Here is a 24,949-nt window from a genome sequence, read left to right on the forward strand (position 1 = left end):
GATCCTCACTCACAGCTGCCCTACCCAGGCTGTAGTTGTGTCTGAAATAGTAAGTAAGAAGATCAATTCAGAGCACAGTTCTTCCCACCCCTTCACCCCCTACCCTACCCTTGACCTTCACAAAACACATGAACCAGGACTTTGGACTGAAGAGGCCCTGCTTTCTTTTTATTTTTTAACTTTCGGGTCAGCCAGAGAAACACTTCCTTGGTGCAGAGAAGCAGAAGCCAACCAGCATCCCCTAGCCGCTCCTCAGGGAGGAAAGCAGTGTGTAACAGGAGAAAGCCAGCGCGATTTCGGCCCTAAAATAAAAGTCTGCAGTCACAGGAAGTGTTTAGATCCTTTCTCCCCACCCCTCTGGCAGGAAAGTGAAACAAGCTCTGGGCCACAGGAAAGAACTCCGCTCTGGAAAATCCCCACGGCGTGAGGGAAACGCTTTCCATTGGCTCCGAGTCCCGCAAATGACATAAAGGACAACAGATGTCCGAAGACTCAGGTAACTGCAACATGAAGGGACTGATTCGTTCTGGTGGGAGCAACAACTCCATCCAAGGCTCTTGAGAAGCGGACAGCAACCCGCCCCCCCCCGACACCCCCCACCCCAGCCCCACCCCCGGCCCTACATTCAAAATGCCTACACACAGCTTGCTCCTAGCCTGGTTTTGAGGAGAAGAGAAACAGTGAGCAGCGATGTCGGCACAAGGGTTTGGAGTCCAGAAGGAGGAGAAATGGGAAAAGAGGGAAAAATGGATAGTTCATTTGATTTTAGAATGCCAGTGGATCCTACTAGAAATGTGTTGTCTTTAATTTGTTCTAGTTTCTATTTACTTCTTTCTCTTGCGGGGAGGTTTTTTGGTGATGTATTTGGTTGGTTTGGGGGGGGGGGATGATTTTCTTCATTTGAAATCCAGGGTGCGTAAATCCATAGAAACAGTAACTAGATTCTAGTTCCTTAGAGCTGCGGCAGGGGAGGTGGGGGCATGGGGTGTGCGCAGTCGTGGGTACAGGAGTGATGATTACACAACTCCTTACTCTAGTTCAAAAGAGGGGGAGACGTCTAGCCTGCGGGCCTTATCGCGCTTGCCTTAGTGACCTTCCAGGACAGGGGAGTAGCGCCCCCGTGGGTCTCGGAGACCGTTGCTCTTGACAGGAGTGGAAGGCGTCCCCTTTCTGTCGGAGCAGTTGGTGGTTAGTCCGTGTGTGGCTAGCATACCCACCACGCCAGCGGGAGGGCTTCTGAGCGACTTCACCCAGACCCGCTAACATCACACACCTCGCCCCAAAGCCGCAGCCATAACACTGGGGGTCAGGTGAGCAAACGTTTGACCAACGCAGTAGGCCGATTTTTCAATGGATAATTTTGTATGGCCTGTGAATGATGTTATCAATATCCAAATAGCCCATGGCAGAAAAAAGTTCCCTACCCCTGATTTAAACCACTGAATTGTGTGGCACATGAATTATATGTCAATAAAACTGCTGGTTGGTTTGTTCTAGAGGATGGAAGCATAGGTCTCTCAATAAATAGTGGAGCAACTTACAAAAATCATTGACCATCCGTAACTCTGGATATAATTCTAATCATAATGGAATTGTGCAGGAAAGAGTTGTAGCATTTCCATTAAATTTGTTTGTAGAGATCAAGAGAACAGACTGCATGATTTATACTTTCTCCTTAAAAGCACGTTTTCTGAGGATTGCTGGTATTACTACTTAGGGCATATTAGTCGGCAATTTTTTCCAGTTTTTTAGTAGGCAAATTAAAATATATATATATATATATTTCTACCAACGATTTATCAAGTAAGTCTTTCTCAAAATGAAAGGTCAAAAAGCAAATTATGCAGAATTTTGTATTTTATAGCATTTTATCTCCCTGGAGCTTGAATCCAAAAGGCCCTTCCATAAAACCTCCCGAAGACCATACCCACACCTTACCTGGAGCAGGTGCTGCATAACCCACGGGGGAAGACCTGGAGATCTATTCTGAAAATCAGCCCCTAAGAACACGATGGAGGTTCTACTTTGAAGCACAGGAGGTCATCGTGATTTGCAATAAAAAACGGCTGGTTTTGTCTTTAAATAGGATAATAAAACACACTTTCTTGAGTTTTAGAAATGTAGCTTCACATGAGTTTTTAGCCTATGGGAACTTGGCAGCAGTAATCAGGCAAAATGAATTCACTTTTAATTTCTTTTTGTCCTGCCACTTACAATCCCACAGCCACGGCCCTTTTCCAGGCACTTGCTCCACATGGCTGCATTTTTAATGGCTTCCCAGCGGATCTCCATGTTTGGTCTGGCGGTATTATTAAATGGCCCTTCCCAAGCCTCCCACCACCACCCTCCAACCACATTTCCTACACATGGCTGAACCAATATTCTAAAAACACTGCTTCTATAAGTCCTCTTACAGTTAAAATATTATGAATGTCACTTTCTTGGTAGCTCTCCAGAGATGACTGATATAAGTATATATGCATGTGTGCATGCATGTGCATTTTTATGCAAATTATACCATTACACACATAACTTTTTTCCCTTTTAACATATTACTCAGTGAACATTCCATTACAGAAAATATGGAGCTGCTTCTGCTTCTGCTGCTGCTGTTTTTATTTTTTAATCGTTGCATTGCATGGATGCCTCATGATTTATTCAACAAGAGTTTGTGGAAGAGAAGGAGGCCTGGGATAGCCCAGTGAGTCAAGTGTTGGACTGCTACCTGAAAGGTCAGTAGTTCAAATCCAGCAGCTGACCCCTGGGGGAGAGAGGAGACAAACTACTTCTGCAGAGTTGTAGAGTCTTAGAAATCCTGGGGTAACATTCTACTCTGTCCTGTCAGATCACTCACTGTGAGTTAGAATAGGTCCAGGGCAGTGGACTTTGGTTTACTATGAAAGAGAAAATGGGTAGTTGAGTAAATTATGCATGAAGAGGATGTTCATTTTGTTCCAAATTTTATTGACTATATTTCATCCACACAAAGAATTAGGTGCAACAAGTTAAGAAATAAAATAATACCTGTGATTTCCACCTTCCCAAATTTGAAACCTAGTTTATGACCGCTTGCTCTATCCTTCTGGTCCTTTCTTGCAGCCTTCTCTCTAGAAGCAAGCCTTATCTAATTTTAATGTATATGATTCCCTTTTGTTTTTGAGAAAATTTTATCATATATGTATGGCTAAACCATAGATTACTTGATTTTGCTTTTTGTTGTGCTTTATTAAATGGTATGCTGAAAATGGTGTTCTGTAACTTGAATATTCACTTGCCATTACATTTCTGAGATTTATCCATTGTTCAAAAGTTTCAGCAGTTTGTTTATTGTCATGTCTTTATAATATTCTGTAGGACGATGCAATTCATTTATTCATTCTTCTGTCCTAAAATATTTGGATTATTTGTAGTTTTGTTGTTGTTATTAGGAATGGTGCAATTATGAACATTATTACACTGCATTTTGATGCACATGTGCAAGAAGCTCCCCAGGAAATAACTGGCATGGAATTGCTGAGTAGTTAATGATCATTACAGACCTGATGATTGTCTGATTCAAAATGGCCAGTACCAGTCCATTTCAGCTCAGTAAGTCCTAGAATATCAATCAGTTTTTATAGATTCCATTTCATTTTGAATGACTTCAAATTACCTAGATTCATACTTTATATACAGGCCATGTATCAGTTATTTTGGAATGTTTGCAGCTTTCTCATCTCATTTTGAATCACGCCACATAAGCGGATAAAGGTCTTCCTTTGCCCATGTCACGAAGGTCATCTCTACTTTAGGGAGGTTCTTTTTCCCTCTGAGCTAACTTCTGGCGCTTGATCAGATGGTGTCCTGCTGGTCGGACTATTTTGTCAGTTTGCTATCCCTGTATCAATAGCAAGCCGTCGTAAGGACTATACATTTGCAGTAAGTCGATATCTAGTAGGGCAAATTGTTCACTTCTCTCCTTTCCTTCTAGAGTTCTCAGCTGATTCTGGGAGTTTCGCTCCTCACAGATAATGTTAATACAGCTTGTTGGGCTCTATTTAAAGGGAGACTTCCCTTTCGCAAAATGCCTTTGTGTGCCTTTTAAATTTTTGTCTGGAATGAGTGTAGTATCAACACAAAATACTATTTTTAAAAATCTTCCAACTGTCCTTCTTGTGAAGGTCAAACTACACTTCGTGTCATTCCAGGTCCTCTACAATCTGCTTGATCATGTTTCTCCATCCGATTGATTACCTATTGCTTCCAAAGGTGAAACTACACCTCCAGGGAGGTGGGTTTTCTCTTATTTCCCTCATAATTACCATATTCAGCCCAGGACCACCTCCTCATTTTTTCACTCACATTATTTTATCTTCAGCTTATGTCCAACTCCCTTTTCTTCAAACCTGCTCCAGCTTTGCCTCCTCCAGTCTACTTCACCGAAACTCCTCTTGCTGTCTGTCCTTTAGTCAGTTCTGAGTCATCGTGACCCCAATGCTCAGAGCGGATCTGCCCCACAGGATTTCGAAGGCAGATGTCTTTACAGGAAGAGATGACCAGGTTTTGCTCTCTCAGAGGGATAGGTGGTTCAAATCACCGACCTTTCAGTTTGCGCTAAGGGCTTAACCACTGCATCATCACGGCAATTACTTAAAGTCATAATTTGGCTTTACTTTATCTGTAAAGTAAAAGTAAAGTAATTTGGCTTTTACTTTATCTGAAAGCTGAGTGAAAGCAGCTACTTCCTACGGTCAAGCATGAGCTGGAGAAAGAATTAAGGAAACATTTTTTTGGTTAGTCCTTAATGCTAAAGTGGATTTTGGACTCTTTCACAATGAGGTCTTTTAGTGCAGGTCTGTTGGCTTTCTGTTGTACTTGGCGTAGATGAGTAACCATGATAGTGAACTACAAGAGAAAGCCAGTGCTTAATGAATCTATTTGTATGAGATTGCAAACAAGCTTAAGGACTGGAAGTTTAATCTCAACAGGAATCAGAAAAATGAAAATCAATACCTTCATCAGCAGAGACAGCCTAATAACATGTTTTTATGGTGGCTTACAATGTATCTGTAGGGCTCTTCATATGAAGAGATGATAAAGAAAAAACTTTGTGAACCATAATTAAATTCACTAGGCAGTGTGAGGAATAATGTGTAAACAACAGTTCAACAGCTGTAATACCCTTATATTCAAAATGTTTTTTAATGCTTGGAGCAGATTTTTGTTGTTGGGTGCCATCAAGTCAGATCCTACCCACAATGACCTGATGTCCAACACTGCCTGGTCCTGCCCATCCTCAGTTACTGACATATTTCAGTCAATTGCTGCAGAAGCTGTACATCCATCTCATTAAGAGTCTTCTGACCCCCCACCCCCACCCCGCCCAACTCTCTTCTGAGTAGGATGTCCTTTCCTAGGAACTGCTCTCTCCGGATCAAGTATGTGAGAGGAAGTCTCACCATCCTCACTTTCAAGAAACAGTCTAACTGGGCTTCTTTCAAGACACATTTGTTTGTTCTCCTGGCACTCCATGGTACCTTCAATATTATTCTAAAGAGATATAGCTGAAAATAACTCATTATGCCCACCTTATAGCTCAATGAAAATTATAATTGCTTGATATGACATCTAAAAGACAAATGATGACATTGTAAAGACCCGAACTACCTGCAGTATAAAACTACTGAAGGACGAGAGTATAAACGAGATGGGAAAAACTAAGAACTCTGGAACTTTAAAACATCTACCAAATATTTTTTAAAGAGCAGGAAAATGGTTTGAAAGAAAGTCCTCAAGTACACCACCACTTTTTCTCGTCTTCATTAAGGGGCTCACTTTTGCAGTAGACAGAACTCATCTATTAGTCAAGTTCCATGTTGTGGCCAACCTGGAGTTTGTGGAACGAAGTCAGCTACTTTTCAATGTACAAATGGAATGGATGCCGTCTCTCCATTTACACATGCCATCCAATTTCATTTGTCCCAAGGTCCACAGAGCACTGATGATAAACACCAAACTGAACTCACTACCACGGAGTCCATGCTGGCCCATAGCGATTCCCTGTGACTTTCTGAGACTGTAACTGTTTACAGGAGTAGAAAGCCCGGTCTTTCTCCCATAGAGCTTCTGTTAGTTTCGAACTGCTGACCATGCGGACAGCAGCGACACCCATACAACACCAGGGTTCCAGCATTTAAACATTATTGAATGGGTTTAAATGCATTCTGATTAGGGAAGTAATCGATGACAAAGTTCCAGTGTCACCGTACTCTGTGCAATCTCCAATCCAAACGATCAGTTGTAGTTTGAAATATGAACGCAGTCTGCTGTCACAGCTCACACAACAGGGTGAATTGACTTGTTTGTCCTTCACGTTTCAACCTGACCTCTAAGCAACAGTTGCCACTCAGTTGACTAGCAAAAAAAGAGTATGCACGTCTAATTTTCCAACAAAATTATTTCTAGTTTTTTTCTTTTAAGGAACTAAAAAAAAAAAACCCTTGAAAATAAATCTATATAAGCCAACCCGAGTATCAGCCAAGGCACCTATTTTACCACGAAAACGGAATTAAAAAACGTGCTGAAAAACCTTGACGTATAAAAAAGTATGTACAAGATATATATGCAACATTTCAGGCATTTGTAAGTGCTCCTGGTGATCTGCTTCTGAAAGGTCACAGCATGAAAACCCCAGGGAACACAGTTCCCTGACACATACGTGGTCACCATGAATTGGAATCAACTCTGTGACGTTAGGTTTATTGTGCCAACCTGGCCAATAGAATCATATGGGATTAATTAAGTCATAGTTTGATTGGAGGACAAAGAGATAAATGGCTCTTCAAGGCCCGCCCCCTTCTCTCTTGCTCTCTGCTGGGCCATGCTGCTGCTTTAGCTAGCTACTCTGCCCCAACCTTGAGCTACACTACCTGTGCAGCCAGGCAAACTGTGGATCGTGTTGTTAGAGCTTGAGGCACCTCTGAGACCTGTTTTTGCCAGATTGCTGTTATGTACATCACTTGAGCTTGAGACTGATGGATCCTGTCACCTTGCATTGCTTGCATTTGATATCCCACCCAGCCCTGCTTCACTAAGCTCCCAAGCTACTGACTGTTAGTGACCCATCCTGCTGCTTGCTGCCTGTGGGTGGACTCTGCTTGCCTTGCCCAAGGGGGGACTGTGCTGTCTGCTTCCTTGATCTTGGACCCGGCAGCCCACGTGGGCTGAAGGACTTCCAGTATATTAACTGTTCCATGGAAGTGAGTTGAACTGAACCCTCTGCATTGCTGTGTGGACTAATTAGCTGCTATATTCCTTCTCGCTGTATAAACATATATATATATATATATATCATCAGAGAACCCTGCTGAACACAACTGCTGTATAAACACATATATATATCATAGAGAACCCTGCTGAACACAACCACTGTATATATATATATATATATATATATCAATCATAGAGGACCCTGCTGAACACAACTCAATGGAAACTTTTATTTTGGTAACATAAAACTATGCTACCAAAATCAATAATACAAAATCAGTAATCCAGTATTGGAAAGCTATGCGTTAATATGCTGTTCTTTTTTACAGCTTTGTTGAAATATAATGCATACAATAAGCTGTGCATGTTTAAAGTGTAGCATTTAATGAGTTCTGACCTATTTCTTCACCTGTGAAACAATCATAATCAAAATGCAAAACAAAACAAATGAAAAATACGCGCTGCCATTGAGTCAATTCTGAATCAAAGCAGTCCTTTGAGGCAGCGTAGAGCTGCCTCTGGGGGGTTTCAAGACTCGATCTTTGGGAGGGTAGGTGGCCTGTTCTTTCTCGCAAGGAGCAGTTGGTGGCTTTGAACTGCTAAACACAGTCCAGTGTAGCCCATGATGTGCCAGGCCTCCCACTGTGCCCATTATAATAAAGATACTGAGTATTTCTATCACTTCTAGAACTTTCCTCATTTCTCTTTGAATACACCCTTCCCATCTCTTCCTCCTCCATATCTGTCTCCATGTGTGTTAGTCTGGATAGACTAGAGAAACCAATTCATGGGAACTCATATGTGTATTAGAGTTATATATAAAAGGTAATTATACATTAAGAAAGCATCCCAACCCAGTTTAGTCCAAGCCCATAAGTCCATATGTCCGATACCTATCTATACAGTCCTCTTCAGACTCATGAAACACATGCAATGACACCGAGTGCAGGATGATCACAGGCTAGTGGGTGGAAAGTCTTTGGATTCAGTAATGTGTAAGCATCTCGGTGCTGGCAGGGTTCTTCATGTGGCTCCTCCACTTCCCAGGGCTGCAGCAGGGTAGGTCCTTGTGCCTTTTCCTCAGGGATGTCTCGCAGGGAGTCAGCCTTGTCAGTAGTGTGTCTCCAAGGGAGTGAGTCTCTCCACCTCCAAGGAGGAAAAAGAGGATTTCCCAAAATTCTCAGAAGGCCATGCCCACAGAGAGGTCTCATTGGCTATCTCCGGATTGACAGGCTAGACTCCACCCCTACACTCTTAATTCTCAAAATGACACCAGATCAGATGACTATCATACCATGCAACCACTAATCTACTATTTCAAGTAATAATGCTTCCATTTTCTATAATTTCATATGTAGGCTGTACCCTTTCTTGGCTGTTTCCTTTATTCAGTATTAAGATTCATTCAGGTTGTATGAGCAATTAATTCCATTTTCTTACTGAGAAGAATTCTATTATAGAAACATAGAAAACTTTATTCAATCACCTTTTGAGGTATTTGAATTGTTGCCAGCTTTGGGATATTATAAACAAAGCTGCTAAGCACTTGGTGTATAAATCTTAAGTAGATATCTGTTTTAATTTTTCTTAAATGACTGGGTTCTGTGGTAAGTACATCTTTAACTTTTTGAAATTTTGCCAGATGTCAATTAAGTCCACATGGATAAAGCACATCAGCTTGTGTGATCCAAGGGCTGTAAAGAAAATCCAAATCTGGAGGAGGAATGGTATCAGAGCTTAAATTCTAAACACCCAGCTTGGAGAAGTCAATAGATGACAGCGGAAGCCTCCAATCCATTTGCAAGGTCCCCACATGTTTTAAGCCCCCAGTGAATCCCCTCTGACCATCATCTAGGGATGTGAAACATCTTGCTGTCAGACAGAGAGCGCAGTAAAGTGGATTATGGCGGAGGTAGTTAGGTTAAAATGTAACACCTTATCACTTAATCTCCATTTTGATTAATTTGATAGAAGATGCTTCAGTTTTTAATATTTTCTGCTTTCCAATTGAAGTTTTCCTCTGCTTTGCCATTGTTGATGTTGGTTTTGTTTGCTTCATGGTTGTGTTTTGTATGGCTTGCTGTATATGAAATCCACCATAGGTAAATCTAGAGACAGTAACTGAATTAATAATTGCCTAGAAGCGTGGTGAGAGAGGTTAGGGACAAAATGCAGAGCTAACAACAATGAATACGAGAAACAAGACAATGTTCTAAAATTGATTATGGTGATGATTGCCCAACTTTTAATATAACTGCACTGTTGGATTATGTGACGTGTGGATTATATGCTAATGAAACTGTTTTTAAAAGAAGGTGCCAGACTGTGCTAGTGGCTGCACTATGCTGCATTTCTTCCACCGTGCACAAGTCTGCGCGGCCAGTTCCTTGGAGGGAGGTCACCCTTAGAGTACTTATGGAGGAGCGTCCACTGCGGTTCTAATCAGCATTTCACTAATGCCTCATGAAATCGAGTGTTTCTTCATTGACTTTTTAGTCGAGGGCTTCTCTTCTTTGGTAAATGTCTATCCAAATATGCTGCCCATTAAAAAATTCAGTTATTTATTTTCATATTATTGGGCTATAAGATTACTTTATATATATTACTACATAATATTTTCCAGATATATATTTTGCCAATGTTTTCTCCAACTTGATAAGTTGCTTTTTAGTTTTCTTAATTATGTCTTTAAAATGGCAAAGTTCTAATTTGCTGAAATACAAATTATAATTTTCTTTTACAGTTACATCATAATTTTGTATCCTATTTAAAAAATCTACCTACTTAAAGATCATAAAAATTTTCTACTGGTATCTTTTAGAAGTTTATAGCTTTATAGATTTACATTTAGGTAGGTATATGCTTCATTTTGAGTTAATGTTTGTACATATGTAAGGTATAGAGATCAATCTTTGCAAAAATATATATTTTATCACCATTACTGAAGATTATCCATTCCTCACTGAATTTCCTCGACTTCTTTTTTGAAAATCAGCTTACATCAGTGTGTGTCAATTCCTGAATTCGCTAGTGTGTTTCACAGCTCTCTATATCTATTGTTATGTCAAGATTACCCTGTCTTAGTTACTACAGCTTTATTGTAAGTCTTGAAAGTCCTCCAGTATTAACCATCTTTCTCAAAATTGGGCTATATAACCGCTTTACTTCCTGATATATTTTGGAATCAGATTGCCAATTTGAACAAAAGAATCTTCTGGGCTCCCTATTTCTTCGTCAGTCTGAGCATGGCTGTCTTTGTCTTCACAATATCTTCTCATAAGACTCTCAAGCTCAAAAGATGCCTGGCCAAGAAACAAAAGTAGAATCAGCCCATTACTCAATGGATTCAAAAGAAAACTGGCAATAAGATCAGGCATAACTCCAAGAGAAGACGTTGGAGAAGAACCACGCTGGGTCTGCACAGAGTCCCCGGTGTGACTGCATGCAAGCAGCATTTATCTAGCTTCACTAGCATACTGTCATACGGAGTTTAAGGCTTTGCCTCCAGCTGATCAATTGAACATGCAAATATCCAGCTTATTCCTTGGGTTTTTATGCTTCCACTTTGAGAGGTTAGCAATTAATAGATAATATGAGGTCACTGGTTTGGAAATTAAAAAAAAAAAAGAATCTTCTGGGACTTTGATTGGCAGAGTTGGATATAGAATAGATATCTTAACAATATTGAGTCTTCCAAACCATGAAGATGGTAACACCATTTGTTTTCTTTCATTGGTATTTTGTAGTTATGAGTATTACATATCCTACACCTATTAGATTTGTACAGATTTCATAATTTTGTGTTTATGTGTGCTTTTTTCAACTTCCAATTGTTCATCATTAGTATACTATACAGACATAAAATTGATTTTATATATTGACCTTGTATCCCGTGACTTGTTCAATTCATTCATTAGTGATAGACTTTTGGTATATTTTGAAACTTTCTTTATAGCCAAGTATGTCATCTGTAACAGATAATTTCATCTCTTCTTTCCAGTCTGGATGCGTTTTGTTTTGTTTCCTATTGCATTGGCTAAGACCTCCAGTGTAGTGTTGAATAAAATTGAGTTTGAACATTTTTGCCTTATTGCCAATTTTAGGGGGGTCAGTCTTTCATTATTAGGTTTAATGCTAGCTGCAGGGGATTTTGTAGATCCCTTTTTATCAGGTTGAAAAGCTTGTCTTCTGCACTCACTCTCACTCACTTCACTCTCTCACTCACTCTCGCTCTCACTCACTGACTCACTCACACTGACTCACTCTCTCGACTTACTCACACTCACTCATTCCACTCTCACTCACTCACTCACTCTCACTCACTCTCCCTCACCTCTTTAACTCACACTCACACACTCTCTCAAAAATAAAGCTTGTCTTCTATACTTAACTTTCTGAGATTTTTTTGATACGTGTGGAATTACGCTATATGCTTTTTCTATACCTACTGAGATAAACCTCTAGGGTATCTTCTTTAGTTTGTTTCTTCTTTACTGTGCTGTTTGCAGTGATTGCTTTCCATTGTTGACCTCATCTTGCATACCCAAAATAATACCTTATGGTTGCTATTGGGTTGTCTAGAGAAACAAGTCTAGTGAGAGCCATCTATGTATAATAAAGAGTTTTATATCAAGAAGTAATTGTATATCAAGAAGGTATCCCAGCCCGGCCCATAAATCCGATGCTAATCCACACATCCCTCTTCAGTCTCGTGTAGCCAATAAGCCAGTGATGCAGAATTGTAAACCAGGAAGCAGGAAGATCACAGGCCGGTGGGTACAGTCATGTGGATCCAAGATGGGTGGCAATATGGCAGGGCACCAACAACTGTCAGGGTTGGGCAGCCCACAGAGAGAGTCTCAGTGAAGCCCCATCAACGAGGAAGGCAAAGCTGCAGAGAACAAGGAGGAGGATTCCAGGTTCCCGTTTATTGAAAGGCCACATCCCCAAGAAGGCATCATCAGGTTGACAGGTTAGATTTACCCCCTACACTTTCATAAAAATGCAAGCTGATGTAAAATGATCTAACTACCACTGTCAGGATGTACTATTCTTTTTATCTAATGCTGGATCTAATGAGGCAATATATTGCAATTGCTGAGAATTTTTATGTCTCTAGTCGTGACAGGTATTGGCCTATAGCTTTCTTATACTCTCATAGTCTAATGTGGGCATCAGGGTAAAGCTGGCATCACAAAATGCATTGGTGAAGAGATTGTGGAGAGCTAGTATTTCTTTGTTTTGCAAGGCATTTGGGGCTGGAATTTTCTTTCTTGGGTTTTAATGACAAATTACATTTCTTTCCGCGATTGAAACTACTGAAGTTATCTATTTCTTCTTGAGTGAGTTTTGGTAGATGTTATCAAAGGAACGTGTTCATTTCAGTTGTTAATTTTGAGGCAGAAAACTTATTTGTAAAATTGTCCATTCATTTTTCAATGTCTGGAGGATTTTAGTAATATTCCCTCTTTCATTCATCTCTAAATGTAACTTCTACTTCTAGATGTTTGTTAAATTTATTGATCCTTTCAAAATACCAGTTTTATTTTATTGCTTTTCTTCTCAATTTTATGGATTCTTGTTCTTATCTTTATTAATTTTATTCATGTTTACTTTAGATTTAATTTACTCTTCTATTTCTAGGCTGTTCAGGTGGCAAATTACTTAATAAATTTGACTTTCCTTCTTTGTTTCTTCCCTAGGGGGTTTCAGAAAGTTTGTGAAAAAATTTCAATTTTTTTTAATTTCATTTTTCCATGAACCTTTTGAAACTCTTCATGGAAATATTTAATCCTATAAAATTGACCCAAGAACTGTTTTAAATAAGTCCCACTTATTTTATTGCTGTTTGCATTTCTAGACAGTTCAAACTACCTTGTAATTTGATGATTCCTCTTTGATTCATAAGTAATTTAAAACTGTTTAACTTTCAAATATTTGGAAAATTTCCAGATATCTTTTGTTATTTAATGCAACTTAGTTCTGTTATGAGCTCAGAAAAATCTTTATATTTATTTCAAAATCTTTATATGATTTCAATTAATATGTTCAGAAGTAAGTTTTAGGGCTCAGAAGATGCGTCTATCTTGATGAACGTTCCACAAGCACTCTCTTGGAGTGAAGTTGTCGATATGTTGGTTGTTAGTATTAAAATTCCTAATCCTTATTTCTGCCTTAAGCCTATAGATACCTAATAGTCATAGAGGCAGTGTTACTGAAAGGGGGGTTGCTAAACTATACGTTTGTCTATTTCTTTCTTTTTTTTAAAAAAAATCATTTTATTAGGGGCTCATACAACTCTTATCACAATCCATACATGCATCAATTGTATAAAGCACATTTGTACATTCATTGCCCTGATCATTCTCAAAACATTTGCTCTCCACTTAAGCCTTTTAAGATTTTATTTTTATTTTTTAAAAACATTTTATTAGGGGCTCATACAACTCTTATCATAATTCATGCATATACATTTGTCTATTTCTAACACTTCTAGTTCTATCAATATTCACTTCTTATATTTTGAAGCCATTTCATTATGTTTATATATTTAGGATTGTTACATATATCTTCTAGGATAATGAACACCATTATGTAATGTTTCTCCTTATCTATGGTAATGGTCCTTGTTCTCAAGCCTATCATGTCTGATATTATGATAGCAACTCGAAGTACATTAGAGGAAAACTGTAGATTGCATTCAGAGGGACAAAAATAAGACCTGCTGTATGCAGGCCATAAGACAAGGAGACGCAATCTTTATTATTTACTTTTTAATAAATCATTTTATTGGGGTTTTTTACAGCTCTTATAACAATCCGTACATCCATTGTATCCAGCACATTTGTACATATGTTGCCATCAAGGACACCATCTTTAAAGTATTAAAATTAAAACAAAAGCAGTCAATAGAAGACTTTCTACCAATAAAAATAACATTCAAGAATAAAATACCTTTTCAGACCAATCTGAGGAAATTCATTAACAATAGCTATATGACGGGGTGGAAAAATGAGATCAAAATGGTGGGAAAATGAGATAACAGAATTTTCCACAAACTTTTTGAAGCCCTCTCATATTACAAGAAACCTTATAGGAATTCTTCAGTCAGAGCAACATAGATAAATATATAGATAAATATACGGAATATTCACTGTCTCATTTTAAATCATTCTAAAAGATACCTGACTAATACAAAATATAAAAGCAATATATTATGGATTTATAGTATGAATAAAATATATGAATACAATAGTACAAAAGATGGGAGAGATGTATTAAGGTATGGTAGTGGGAGGCTGGAACACTATACACAAATAGTATATTATTTGAAGGTAGATTGTGGTTAATAATAATACTGTAAATTAAAATGAATGCATTTTTTAGATGAGGTTAAACAATAAGTCACTAGTAGATTTTAAACGGAATCATAAAACGTCTGATTTCTTTTGAATAATGCTGGCAATGTATACATATTTCCATCTTTTTACTTTTAACCTATTGTGTTTTTATATTTAAAATAAATTCTTTCAGACAGTTTATAGTTGGGTCTTCTTCTATACACACTCTCTTAATATGTTCGGGCGTTTCTAGGGTAACTACTGTGAGAAGGAGCTTCAGATCAATAAGTAATTGTACATCAAGAAACCAGCCCAGTCCAACCCAAGTCAATCAGTCCAGTACTGATCGATCCATCAGTCCCTCTTCACACTCACCCAGTGATGCAGAATGCAGGGAGATCACAGGCTGGTGTATGCAGCTGCTTGGCTGAAGTGGAACCGCGGCAGGGCTCCAGCAGCCCTCTGGGTGGCCAGCAAGCAGGAGGGGAAAGCAGAGAGAAAAGGAGGCTCCCTGGGCCCTCATGCCCACAAGGAGGTGCCATCAGGCTGTGACCTGATTGACAGGCTAGATACCACCCCTACATTTACAAATCTTCAAGTTGATATAAAATTATGTAACTATCACACATGAGCTTTATTATTGAGGTAATAATTAAGTTAAACATTTGTCTTCTGTGTTTTATTGTGTGTGTATTATTATTCACAATTTTAAAAAATCCTGCTCCCACAAAAAAGCTTCTAGCTATTGGGGAACTTCGTTTTACTAGCTACTTCAAATGAACTCAAATATAAACTTCAGTTCTAACTTTAGATGGGTCTGTAAAGGCCATCTGTGTGTTCTTTAAAAGGGATAAAGGTAGAAGATTGTTTCCCAGTTTGAAAATGCGAGAAGTTTAGATAAAGGTAAATTTCTAGATAAAACTAAAACTATTATATTTCTGACAAAAGCTCAATAGAAGCATATAGGACCCCCACAGGCTACCAAATGCCCTACTCTTTGCAGGGACAGTGAATTATTTAATGTGCTCCTCCGAGCCAAAATCTTTACCCCCACCTTTTCCTGTAGGGGTCTGGTAAGAAGAGGGAAACGATACTGGTAAGATTCACCTGTGAGTATTAAGACTCGGATCAATGCGAATGCCAGCCTCCTGGGTATAAAATGAGCCCTCTTAGAAGCCAAAGGAGAGAATGCATTGCCAGCAGAGCCAGGAGTGGAACCCACACATCCTCTGGAGTGCAGATCCCTGTGCAGTGAGCCTCCTGGATGCAGACAATAGCACATCAGAGGAGCAGTAGCGGAGCTGGGAGCCAGAGCTTGGAATAGAGAGATGTGGAGCAGCTGTGCTTGAGAGTGTGCCTTTGAAGCCAGTTCTTTGAAGCTTAGCAAAGGCTGCCATAGGCAAATTTTTAGAATGAGTTTCGTTCTTGCTTTTCTAGCTACTTACCGTATATACTCGAGTATAAGCTGGCCCAAATATCAGCTGAGGCGCCAAATTTTGCCACAAAAACTGCATTAAAAGTATGATGAAAAAACTCGGCTTATCCACGAGTATATATGGTATCTTTCTTCCATTACTCAACCTGTATATAAATATACCCCAACCACCATTTTTAAAGTGACTGTCCTCAAAGTATCTGCAGAGACTAGTCCTCAAAGAGAGAATGAGGCAGAGGAATGGATAGGAGAAGGTTTGGAAGAGTTTGTGTGGAATCTATTATCATTCAGCCCCATTTTGTCTATGAACTTTCAGAAACTCTCTCATATATGTATCTTCCCTAACACATACTGATGAATAAGGACTACCTTTTCTATATCACCATGAGATATGAAATTATGGCACCAAATCTTCATACCACGGAGTTTATTAAGGTAAGTTTTTTCCAGGTAAACTTAAGCATGGTTCAAGAACTGGCTTTGATAGTCAGAAGAACTCAATATTCATACATATTGCAATTTTAAAAACCAGCAAAACACACACACATCTGTAGCTTAAAGATATTACTTCTGTCTCAGAGTGATGAATGATGATTATAGTGTGTTACCACAGTACTTTCATTCATAACATTTATTACTTTGGACAATCTGATCGAGGACATTTCCGTTCAGATACAGAAGCACATGTTCTTGTTTCCAAATATCTTGAGATAATTACAGATTTATATGTAGCTGTAAATATTATCATTGAGAAATCCTGTGTATTTGTACCCAATTTTCCTAATGCTCCACAATAGTAACATCTTGTAAAATAGTAGCACAAAATGACAACCAACACATTGTTGCCGTCTCATCACCATACCCACTTTGGTCCCACCCTCCTTTCTCTGGCGACCTGGGCAGCCCCTATCCTGCCTGCCATTTGTATAAAGTTGTCCTTTGAAGATTGTTAAATGAACGAATTGGCACAGTCCCTAACGTTTCATCCCATTCTCTGGAATTCACCAGGTTGTTCCTGTATCAACAGTTTGCTCCTTTTATTGCCAAGTAGTAATCCGTGACACGTATATACTCCGTGGGCTGAGCCATTTACCCAGCAAAGGAACTAGGAGGCGTTCTCGGCTCTCCCAAATAAAGCCGCTATAAACATTTGTGGACAGGTCATGTGAGCATGCTTTTAATGACATACAACTCTAATTTTCGAGTTGCTCACCTTCATTTTGAAGGAAGTCCAAATACATCCAAAGGTCATAGATTACCTTCAGATAATTAAGGATTAACTAATGACTCACTCTTTATCAGTACTTGCAGTTTTACAACTATTTTACTGTTTGACCACATAAAGTCTCTGAGCCACAATTAAACAAGTACAGGTGTTTTCAAGTGCACTCTTTGTGACAAAAATACCATGAATGTTCCTTTAAATTTTTTTAAGGATTCTATGGTCAAATGTTCAAAAAATGTTAATAAAAGCCAAATATTAGGTGCCTCCTTTGAAATGAACCCTTTGGTTTACAAAAAGAGGAACCCAGTGAGAGAGTGGACAGCATCCTGGCCCACCAAGCGTCCAGGATGACATTTCCGCTTGGAGCAGCTAATGCACGGAAAGGACCCCACCACAAGACACGACATCCCCTTACTGACCCACAGCGCTGCAGGGGGCAGTCACATACCAGGGGGTAACACGAAGGGAGCAACAGAGCAGCAAGCAGGAAAAGCAACAAAGTACCTGTGGAATTCTGAATACAGACCGGACTCAGAGCGGGGCTTTTCACTACATCAGACCTGATTGGAAAACTTTCATAGGGGTCAGCAGACAGACCTGGAACTATTCATAGGCTATTCTCTCTCTCTCTCTCTATATATATATGTCTATATATATAAAACTGGCAGGACAAACAATCCTGAGGAGAAAGCAGGACTGGCATTTCCAGGGGGACAGACAGGAAGAAGAAGGGAACTGGGGGTGGGGAGGAGTGGGGAGCCAACAAACCCAAAGAGAAGGGAACAACAAGAGATCTAAAATTAATGGCAAGGAGGGCATAGAATGCCTGGTGGGGTTCGGTCAAGAGCAATGTAGCCAAGAGGAAGTACAGAGAGCTGAATGAAGGTCGAACATGATAGTGGGATAGGAGGAAAGTAAAAGAAAATAGAGGAAAGAACTGAGAGGCAAAAGACATTCATAGAGGTATAAACATAGGCATGTACATATTTAAATATATTAATATATAACATTAGGGATATAGGTCTATGTACATATATTTATAGGTTAAGCATTAAGGTAGCAGACGGACATGGGGCCTCTACTCAACTACTCCCTCGATGCAAGAACACTTTGTTCTATTAACCTGGCATTTCATGATGCTCACCTTTCCAACACGATCGCTGAAGACAAAATGGGTGTATAAGCAAATGTGGTGAAGTAAATTGATGGTTCCCAGCTATTACAAGATATAGTATCTAGGGTCTTAAAGGCTTGAAGTTAAACAAGCGGCCATCTAGCAGAGAAGCAACAAAGCCCACATGGAAGAAGCACACCAGCCTGTGTGACCACAAGGTATCAATGGGATCAGGTATCAGGCATCAGAAGACCCAAAACAGACAACCATTTCAATGCGAATGTAGGGGACCGAGGGGTAGGAATGGAGACCCAAAGCCCATCTGTAGACAAGTGGACATTCCCTCACAAGGAAGGGATGAGGCAGCAAAGGTGAAGTATAGCACTGACAAAACACATAACGCTCCTCTAGTTCTTTAAGGCTTCCTCCCCACCCCCACTATCATGACCTAGGTTCTGTCTTACAAATCTGGCTAGACCAGAGCATGCACATTGGTACAGATAAGAGCTCTTGACACAGAGAATCCAGATAAACCCCTCAAAACCAATAATGAGAACAGAAGTAAATGAGGGTAGGGGAAAGGTGGGGGAGAAGGGAGAGAAAGGGGGAAACCGATCACAATGATCGACATACAACCTCCCCACCCCACCCCAGAGGACAAACAACAGAAACATAGGTGAAGGGAGACAGCATACAATGTGAAATATGAAAATAAAAATAATTTATAAATTAGGTTAACAGGGAGGCTTGGGTGGGGGGAGAGGGATAAAAAGAGGAGCTGATACCAAAGGCTCAAGTAGAAAGAAAATGTTTTGGAAATGATGATGACAACATATGTACAAATGTCCTTGATACAATTGATGTATGGATTGTTATAAGAGTTGTGAGAGTCCCCAATAAAATTATTTATTAAAAAGAAAAAAGAGGAGCCCAGTATCTAAGCTCCCCAAATTCAAATCTCATTTTCATAAGGATAATCTTCAGCGAGATACTTAACTTTTCCATACCTCAGATTCGTCATCTATAAAATGGAGATAATTCATATGAATGGAAGATTAACTATAAAGGTATATAGAAGGACCTGATTATTACTATTATTATTATTGCCATCAGAAGCAGAATCATCAAATTCATCATCATAATCTTTTTAAAAATTCACACGTCCAAGATTTACCCTGGGTGAGTCAGGTCCAGTTGAAGAAGTAGAGTTTTAACCACATTAAGGAGTTACCTAAGATAGAAGCAGATTTAAACCCAGATAATAAATGCTGGTGGGGAGATGTCACACTTTTGTCCATACACGAATTTAGTAATCCCATAAATTAATAATTCCATTGTTCTGCATCTCAACTGAGGATTGGGCATATGACATTATAAGCTCAGGATTTTTTAGCAGGCAGTTCAATAAAATAAAATGTATCTCTGTGAAGGTGGACTTGGTACACATCACTTTAAATTAAAGGGGGAAAAAAGGTCCTACATGTAGCAGTTAATATTCTTACATAAAAAGTTTATTTGTGAATCATTGTTTAGCAAATCAAACCTGAAAACAAGCCATTATTTCTTCAGCAATACAAGACAACTGTGATTGTTATTATTTCTTTAGATCCCAGCATAGCCCTGCTAATATCCAAAGGTCATCTTGTCAAGTTCCAGGCAAATTCCCAGGACACTCGAAGACTCATTCTGCAGAAGGGGGCAATCTTCTCACGACTTCTTCAGCCATTCTCAGGTAAGCTTTGGCCTGTAAAAAAACAGACTCACGCTCATTTGTTCCATTTTCCACCCCAATCAAGAATCTAATGGCTTGTGAAAATTCTGTTTAACATAGTTGTCCTCTGAACTTGACAGTAACAGGGTGAGTGAGACAAGGTGATTTAATAGAGAGGAGATACTGCTATGAGCATTACAGGTTGAGTAGGAAGAAAAATGTTTAGAATACCTATTTTGAAGGGGACTTTCTGAAAAAGTATTTAGTATCTGTAATTATGGCAACCAGATCTAGTTGGAGGGAAATTATGCCTTCTTCTACTGACAAATTGATACCCTGAGATAGTGCCAAAATTTGGCATCAGAGTTATTAGTCATTTTAAAGAGAGCTAGTAATTACCACCCTATGGCTTATCTTAAGGAACCCTGGTGATGTAGTGGGTTACGCAATGAGATGCTAAGTGCAAGGTCAGCAGTTTGAAACCACCAGCCACTTGTAGGGAGAAAGATGAGGCTTTTTCTGTAAAGATTTACAGCCTCAGACACCCACAGGGACAGTTCGACCAATTATGTGTCAAATTGGACTTGACGGCAGTGAGTTTGGGTTTATGGCGTATGTTTGAACAAATATTCTTCATTTACCCTGGGAAAGGTATGTGATGTCAGTACTACCCACTGAAAGACTCCCTCACCTGATGGATCAGCGGCAGCATTCGAGTATGTCACCTGTTACACTCTTCTTTGAGCCCCAGGGTAGCAGACAAGTGAAAGGGAACCCCAGGGTAGCAAAGTCACAAGTGAAAGTGGCTTCCAAGTGAAGGAATGGGTCACAAACTAACCCAATGCTACCGCACGCTACTTAGAAACAGTGTCAGAACATTTGCATTTCCAGCGTTATTTTTAAAAACAATTCCAGTTCCAACATCACTTATTTTCCCTACTTTATTCAATAAGACTATAAGATTTTATCCAAGACCATTAATTTACCCATGTACATAATAAAAGCTGTGCCACACTATGACTATTAGTCATCGCTGAAAGTACTAAACAATAATTGCCAAGTACCATATAGACTCGAGTATAAGTGGACCCGACTATCAGCCGAGGCACCTAACTTTACCACAAAAACTGCATTAAAAAAGTGCTGAAATACTCGGCTTATGCGTGAGTGCATATGGTATTATTTCTTTACTCTTCACAATTATCATTGTGGGGCAATCGCTTCTGCACTATCCCTAATTTATAGACAAGAAAACAAGGCTCAAAAGGTAAAAAGTCTTATATAAAGCAATTAGTGAGCTTTGAAGTGGTCTTTGAATTGGGCTGGCCAGCTCCAGCCTCTGGGCAATAAAGGTGTTGGCTGAGGTCTGTATACCATGACTTGGTGATGCACTCATTCTTCTTTTGAAAGATTATACTGTTTTATCTGAGCTGCAAATATAAAACCTGACAACTAAAATTCCCTTCCAAGGAGTTCACTCCAGGAAAACCTGCAACAGCTGCAATCTCTGTCAGGCTGGAACCTCTCAGAGAAGAAAAATGGAAATCATTTCCCTGGAGAAGTAGCTGTGCTCCCTCGTCCACGGTGGAGAACATGCGAGACTTGGAAAAACAAAGCCGTCTGGGTCGTGCTCTGACTCTCCCAGGACTCACTCTCTATAATAACACTTTGGAAGGAGACTCCGTGCATCAATGAAGAAGTAGGAAAAATGACATCGGTCATTTTAAACACACACAAAAAATAATTTATACATTATCAAGGGTTCGTGAGAGAGGGAGGGAGGGAGGGGGAAAATGAGGAGCTGATACCAAGGGATCAAGTAAAAAGAAAATGTTTTGAGAATGATGATGGCAACAATTGTACAAAAGTGTTTGACATAATGGATGGATGGATTGTGATAAGAGTTGTACGAGTCCCCAGTAAAATGATTTTAAAAAAAGATTATACTGTTAAGGGTTGGATTCTTGGCACCCCCCCACCGCACACACATACACAAATATGCATGTCAAATCTCAACTTCTATGTCCAGTGGTGATAAAGTCATTTGGAATGGGCTGTGCTTGTTATGTTCATGAGGCAGGATTAGTGTACTGAGTCAATCTATTTTGGTATATCATAAAAGATTAAACAAGGAAGTAGAGCAGAAACGGGGCATGAGATGCTGAGCCACCTGCTGATGGGCCAGGAGCAAACAGAAGAGGCTCCTCCCTCCCGCCCCCCCTTTTCCCCCCCACCGCCCCGCAGGGGCTGGCAGAGAGGGCGCCTTTCCCTAGGGCTCCAAACAGCCAACTGAAGTCCCTGCCATTCCCTGCCATTGAGTGGCCTCCAGCTCCCAGCAGCTCCCAGAGATCCTTGGGTTCTCAAAGCTGTAACTCTTTGCAAGAGCAGAAAGCCTACCTTTCTCCCTTAGCGTGGCTGGTGAACTTGAACCAGTGTTCTGTGGTTAGCAGTCCAACATGTAACCCACTACATTACCAGGGTTCCACCCTAAATTTGACCTTTGGATCTCCCAAATGGTGAAAAAATAACATAGTTTGCTAAAGCCACCCAATTGTAGTATTTCTGCTAGAACAACACCATATAACTGAGACATGCAATGTTCTGTTTTGCCAGATGAATGTAAAATTTTCATTTAAAAGAGTATTTTATATTAAGAATAATTCTCTGTTCTAATCACTTAGTTATTAGTCTGTCAGCTGTAACAAGAGAGAACACAAAGAGGCCCATGACGTCAGAGAATTTTTATAACTCTCAGTCCTAGAGTTGGGTTCACAGTGCTCGCTGAGAGGCACAAGGGAAGGAGCTTACACAGAAGGTTCAACCAGCGGGAGAGGAGCCAGACAGAGAATCTGTGAGTGAAAGTCTTCATTGGGGTTCTCCCAAGAGGGGCAGTGATTAGCTGTTTTGAATATCACTGGGTAAGCAGCAGAGGAGAGGGCCTCGGGTGGTATCCTGGGTTAAACAACGGGATGCTAACAAGGGATGCTAACAAGGTTGGTGATTCAAACCTTCCAGTAACCAGTTGGGAGAAAGACAAGGATGCCTGCTTGACCCTATAGGGTGCCTATGAGTTGGAATCACCTCAATGGCAGCGAGTGGCTGCATAAGTTAGCAGGATATGAAATACAGTATGAGGTCTTATTATTATTAGAGTAAATTTGGTTGAGACTAGGAGAGGGGTTTTTTGCTTGTGTGTTTCCCTCCTTGAGAAGCCAGAGGACGCTGAGGCAGTGAAACATACCTATTTTGGCCTGACTATACTCTAAAAACATGAATAATGCTTTGAAACTTTTTACTGAGTAACTAGTATGTGCCAAGTATTTCACTTAAATAATCTTACTTACATGAGAGAAACATTATCAATCCAGTTTAATAGATGAAGAAACTGGAGGTAATTAAGAAAAACTGCTCAAGGTCATAAAACCAGAACACTAGAAAACAACCAAAGCTGGGTCCAAGTGATTCCCAATCTTAGCATTTTTAACGATGCCACACATTATACACTAAGCCCTAAATATCAACTCATTTTGATCGTTATGCTTAGCCTAAAAATGGTTTCACTTCTTGACAGTTGACAGTAATAAAAGATTTTTGTTGCTGTTTTGTTTTAAAATGGAAATAGCATGTGTTAATAAAGAAATGTTTCTCTTAAATCAGTGTGTTGATTTTTTTCTCATACATTTTTATATATACCTTTTATCTCCTAGTAGGTTTCCTATGTACTAAAGCCTAATATTTTGTGATGAAAATTTAAAGTTCAAAAAAAAAAAGAAAATTTAAAGTTCACTAAGACAAACTGAGACAGAATAAAATATTCTACATTTAACCTCTGCTTTTTATTAGACTATCTCTAAGTTGATATTTCCACTATGTCACACTGAAAGTAATTATTAGATTGTCATTTACTGAAAAACTACTAAAAGGGTGCTTACTTTACAAAGTTGTTTCTATAAAACTTTGGTGGTTGAGTTTTTAATCCTGCCCAACATTATTTCAACAAACACTTTTTTGGTTCTTACTGTATGCAAGGCATTGTGCTAGGGTATCTGTGGGGTATATCGATAATAAACGAGAGACAGGATAGCCCACCAATGAGGAGTTGAAGCCTTGAAGTCAACCAGGCATGGCTTAGATTCTTGGATCCATTAGTTACTAGCTACGAGGCTTAGAGGAAATTAGTTTAGCTAAACTCAGTTTCCTATCCGTGAAATGATTATAGTTATAGTCCCTGTGTCCAAGGATTTTGAGGAGCACAAAATGAGATTAAGATAATGTGCAGCTACTATTAGTATGGCTTTAAGGAACCTGTAATCTTATTGACGAGCTAAAAGGAGGAAGATCCTCCAGGAGATGACTAGACTCAGGGCTGCGAGGATGGACGCACACCCAGCATGATTGTGTGGTGCCATCTAAATCAGATGCCCAACAATAACAGTAACACTGAAGAGCTCATATGAGCATGTCCTTTGGGCACTTTTCTCTCCCTGAGAAATAATTAATTTAAACATCTCCCTTTTGTTTAATCCATCACTAGCAAAAAGGTAATATATACACATAACATGTGAAATCTATATTTTAGATTTCTTAAACTATTAATACTCTCTCTTCTTCCATGACCGTAACTCTATAGATATCCTTGTCTGTATAGATTTTCCTGTCTTTCATTCAACATCTTTTTATTGGGCATCTATTGACAAAATTGGCTACTGAAGACCTCTACAATGTGTTGAAAAGCAAGGATGTTACTTCGCGGACTAAGCTATGTCTGCCCCAAGCCATAGTATTTTCATTCATCTCATATGAATGTGAAAGTTGCACATTGAACATGGAACACCAAAGAAAAATCAATGTATTTGAACTATGATGTTGGCGAAGA

General features: G+C 39.4%; 1 protein-coding gene, 1 long non-coding RNA gene and 1 pseudogene across 2 annotated transcripts in view; 2 read left to right on the top strand and 1 right to left on the bottom strand.

Moving 5' to 3' along the window:
• Positions 1-364: 364 nt before the first annotated feature.
• On the top strand, positions 365-23,717 carry LOC142425508 (uncharacterized). Its single transcript, XR_012779673.1, has 4 exons — positions 365-496; positions 16,340-16,458; positions 19,969-20,094; positions 21,544-23,717. It is a non-coding gene; the product is annotated as an uncharacterized LOC142425508 (long non-coding RNA).
• Positions 10,494-10,742, top strand: LOC142426089 (large ribosomal subunit protein eL39-like; annotated as a pseudogene).
• NUBPL (NUBP iron-sulfur cluster assembly factor, mitochondrial) overlaps positions 14,048-24,949 on the bottom strand; it is a 247,923-nt gene continuing 237,021 nt past the window's right edge. The window contains exon 11 of the mRNA XM_075530761.1: positions 14,048-20,106. Within this exon, the coding sequence (XP_075386876.1) occupies positions 20,044-20,106 (63 nt within the window). The 3' untranslated portion in view covers positions 14,048-20,043. The remainder of the gene's footprint in view (positions 20,107-24,949) is intronic.

The sequence above is a fragment of the Tenrec ecaudatus genome, chromosome 14 (genome assembly GCF_050624435.1).
Source record: "Tenrec ecaudatus isolate mTenEca1 chromosome 14, mTenEca1.hap1, whole genome shotgun sequence".
Taxonomy (NCBI): Eukaryota; Metazoa; Chordata; class Mammalia; order Afrosoricida; family Tenrecidae; genus Tenrec; species Tenrec ecaudatus.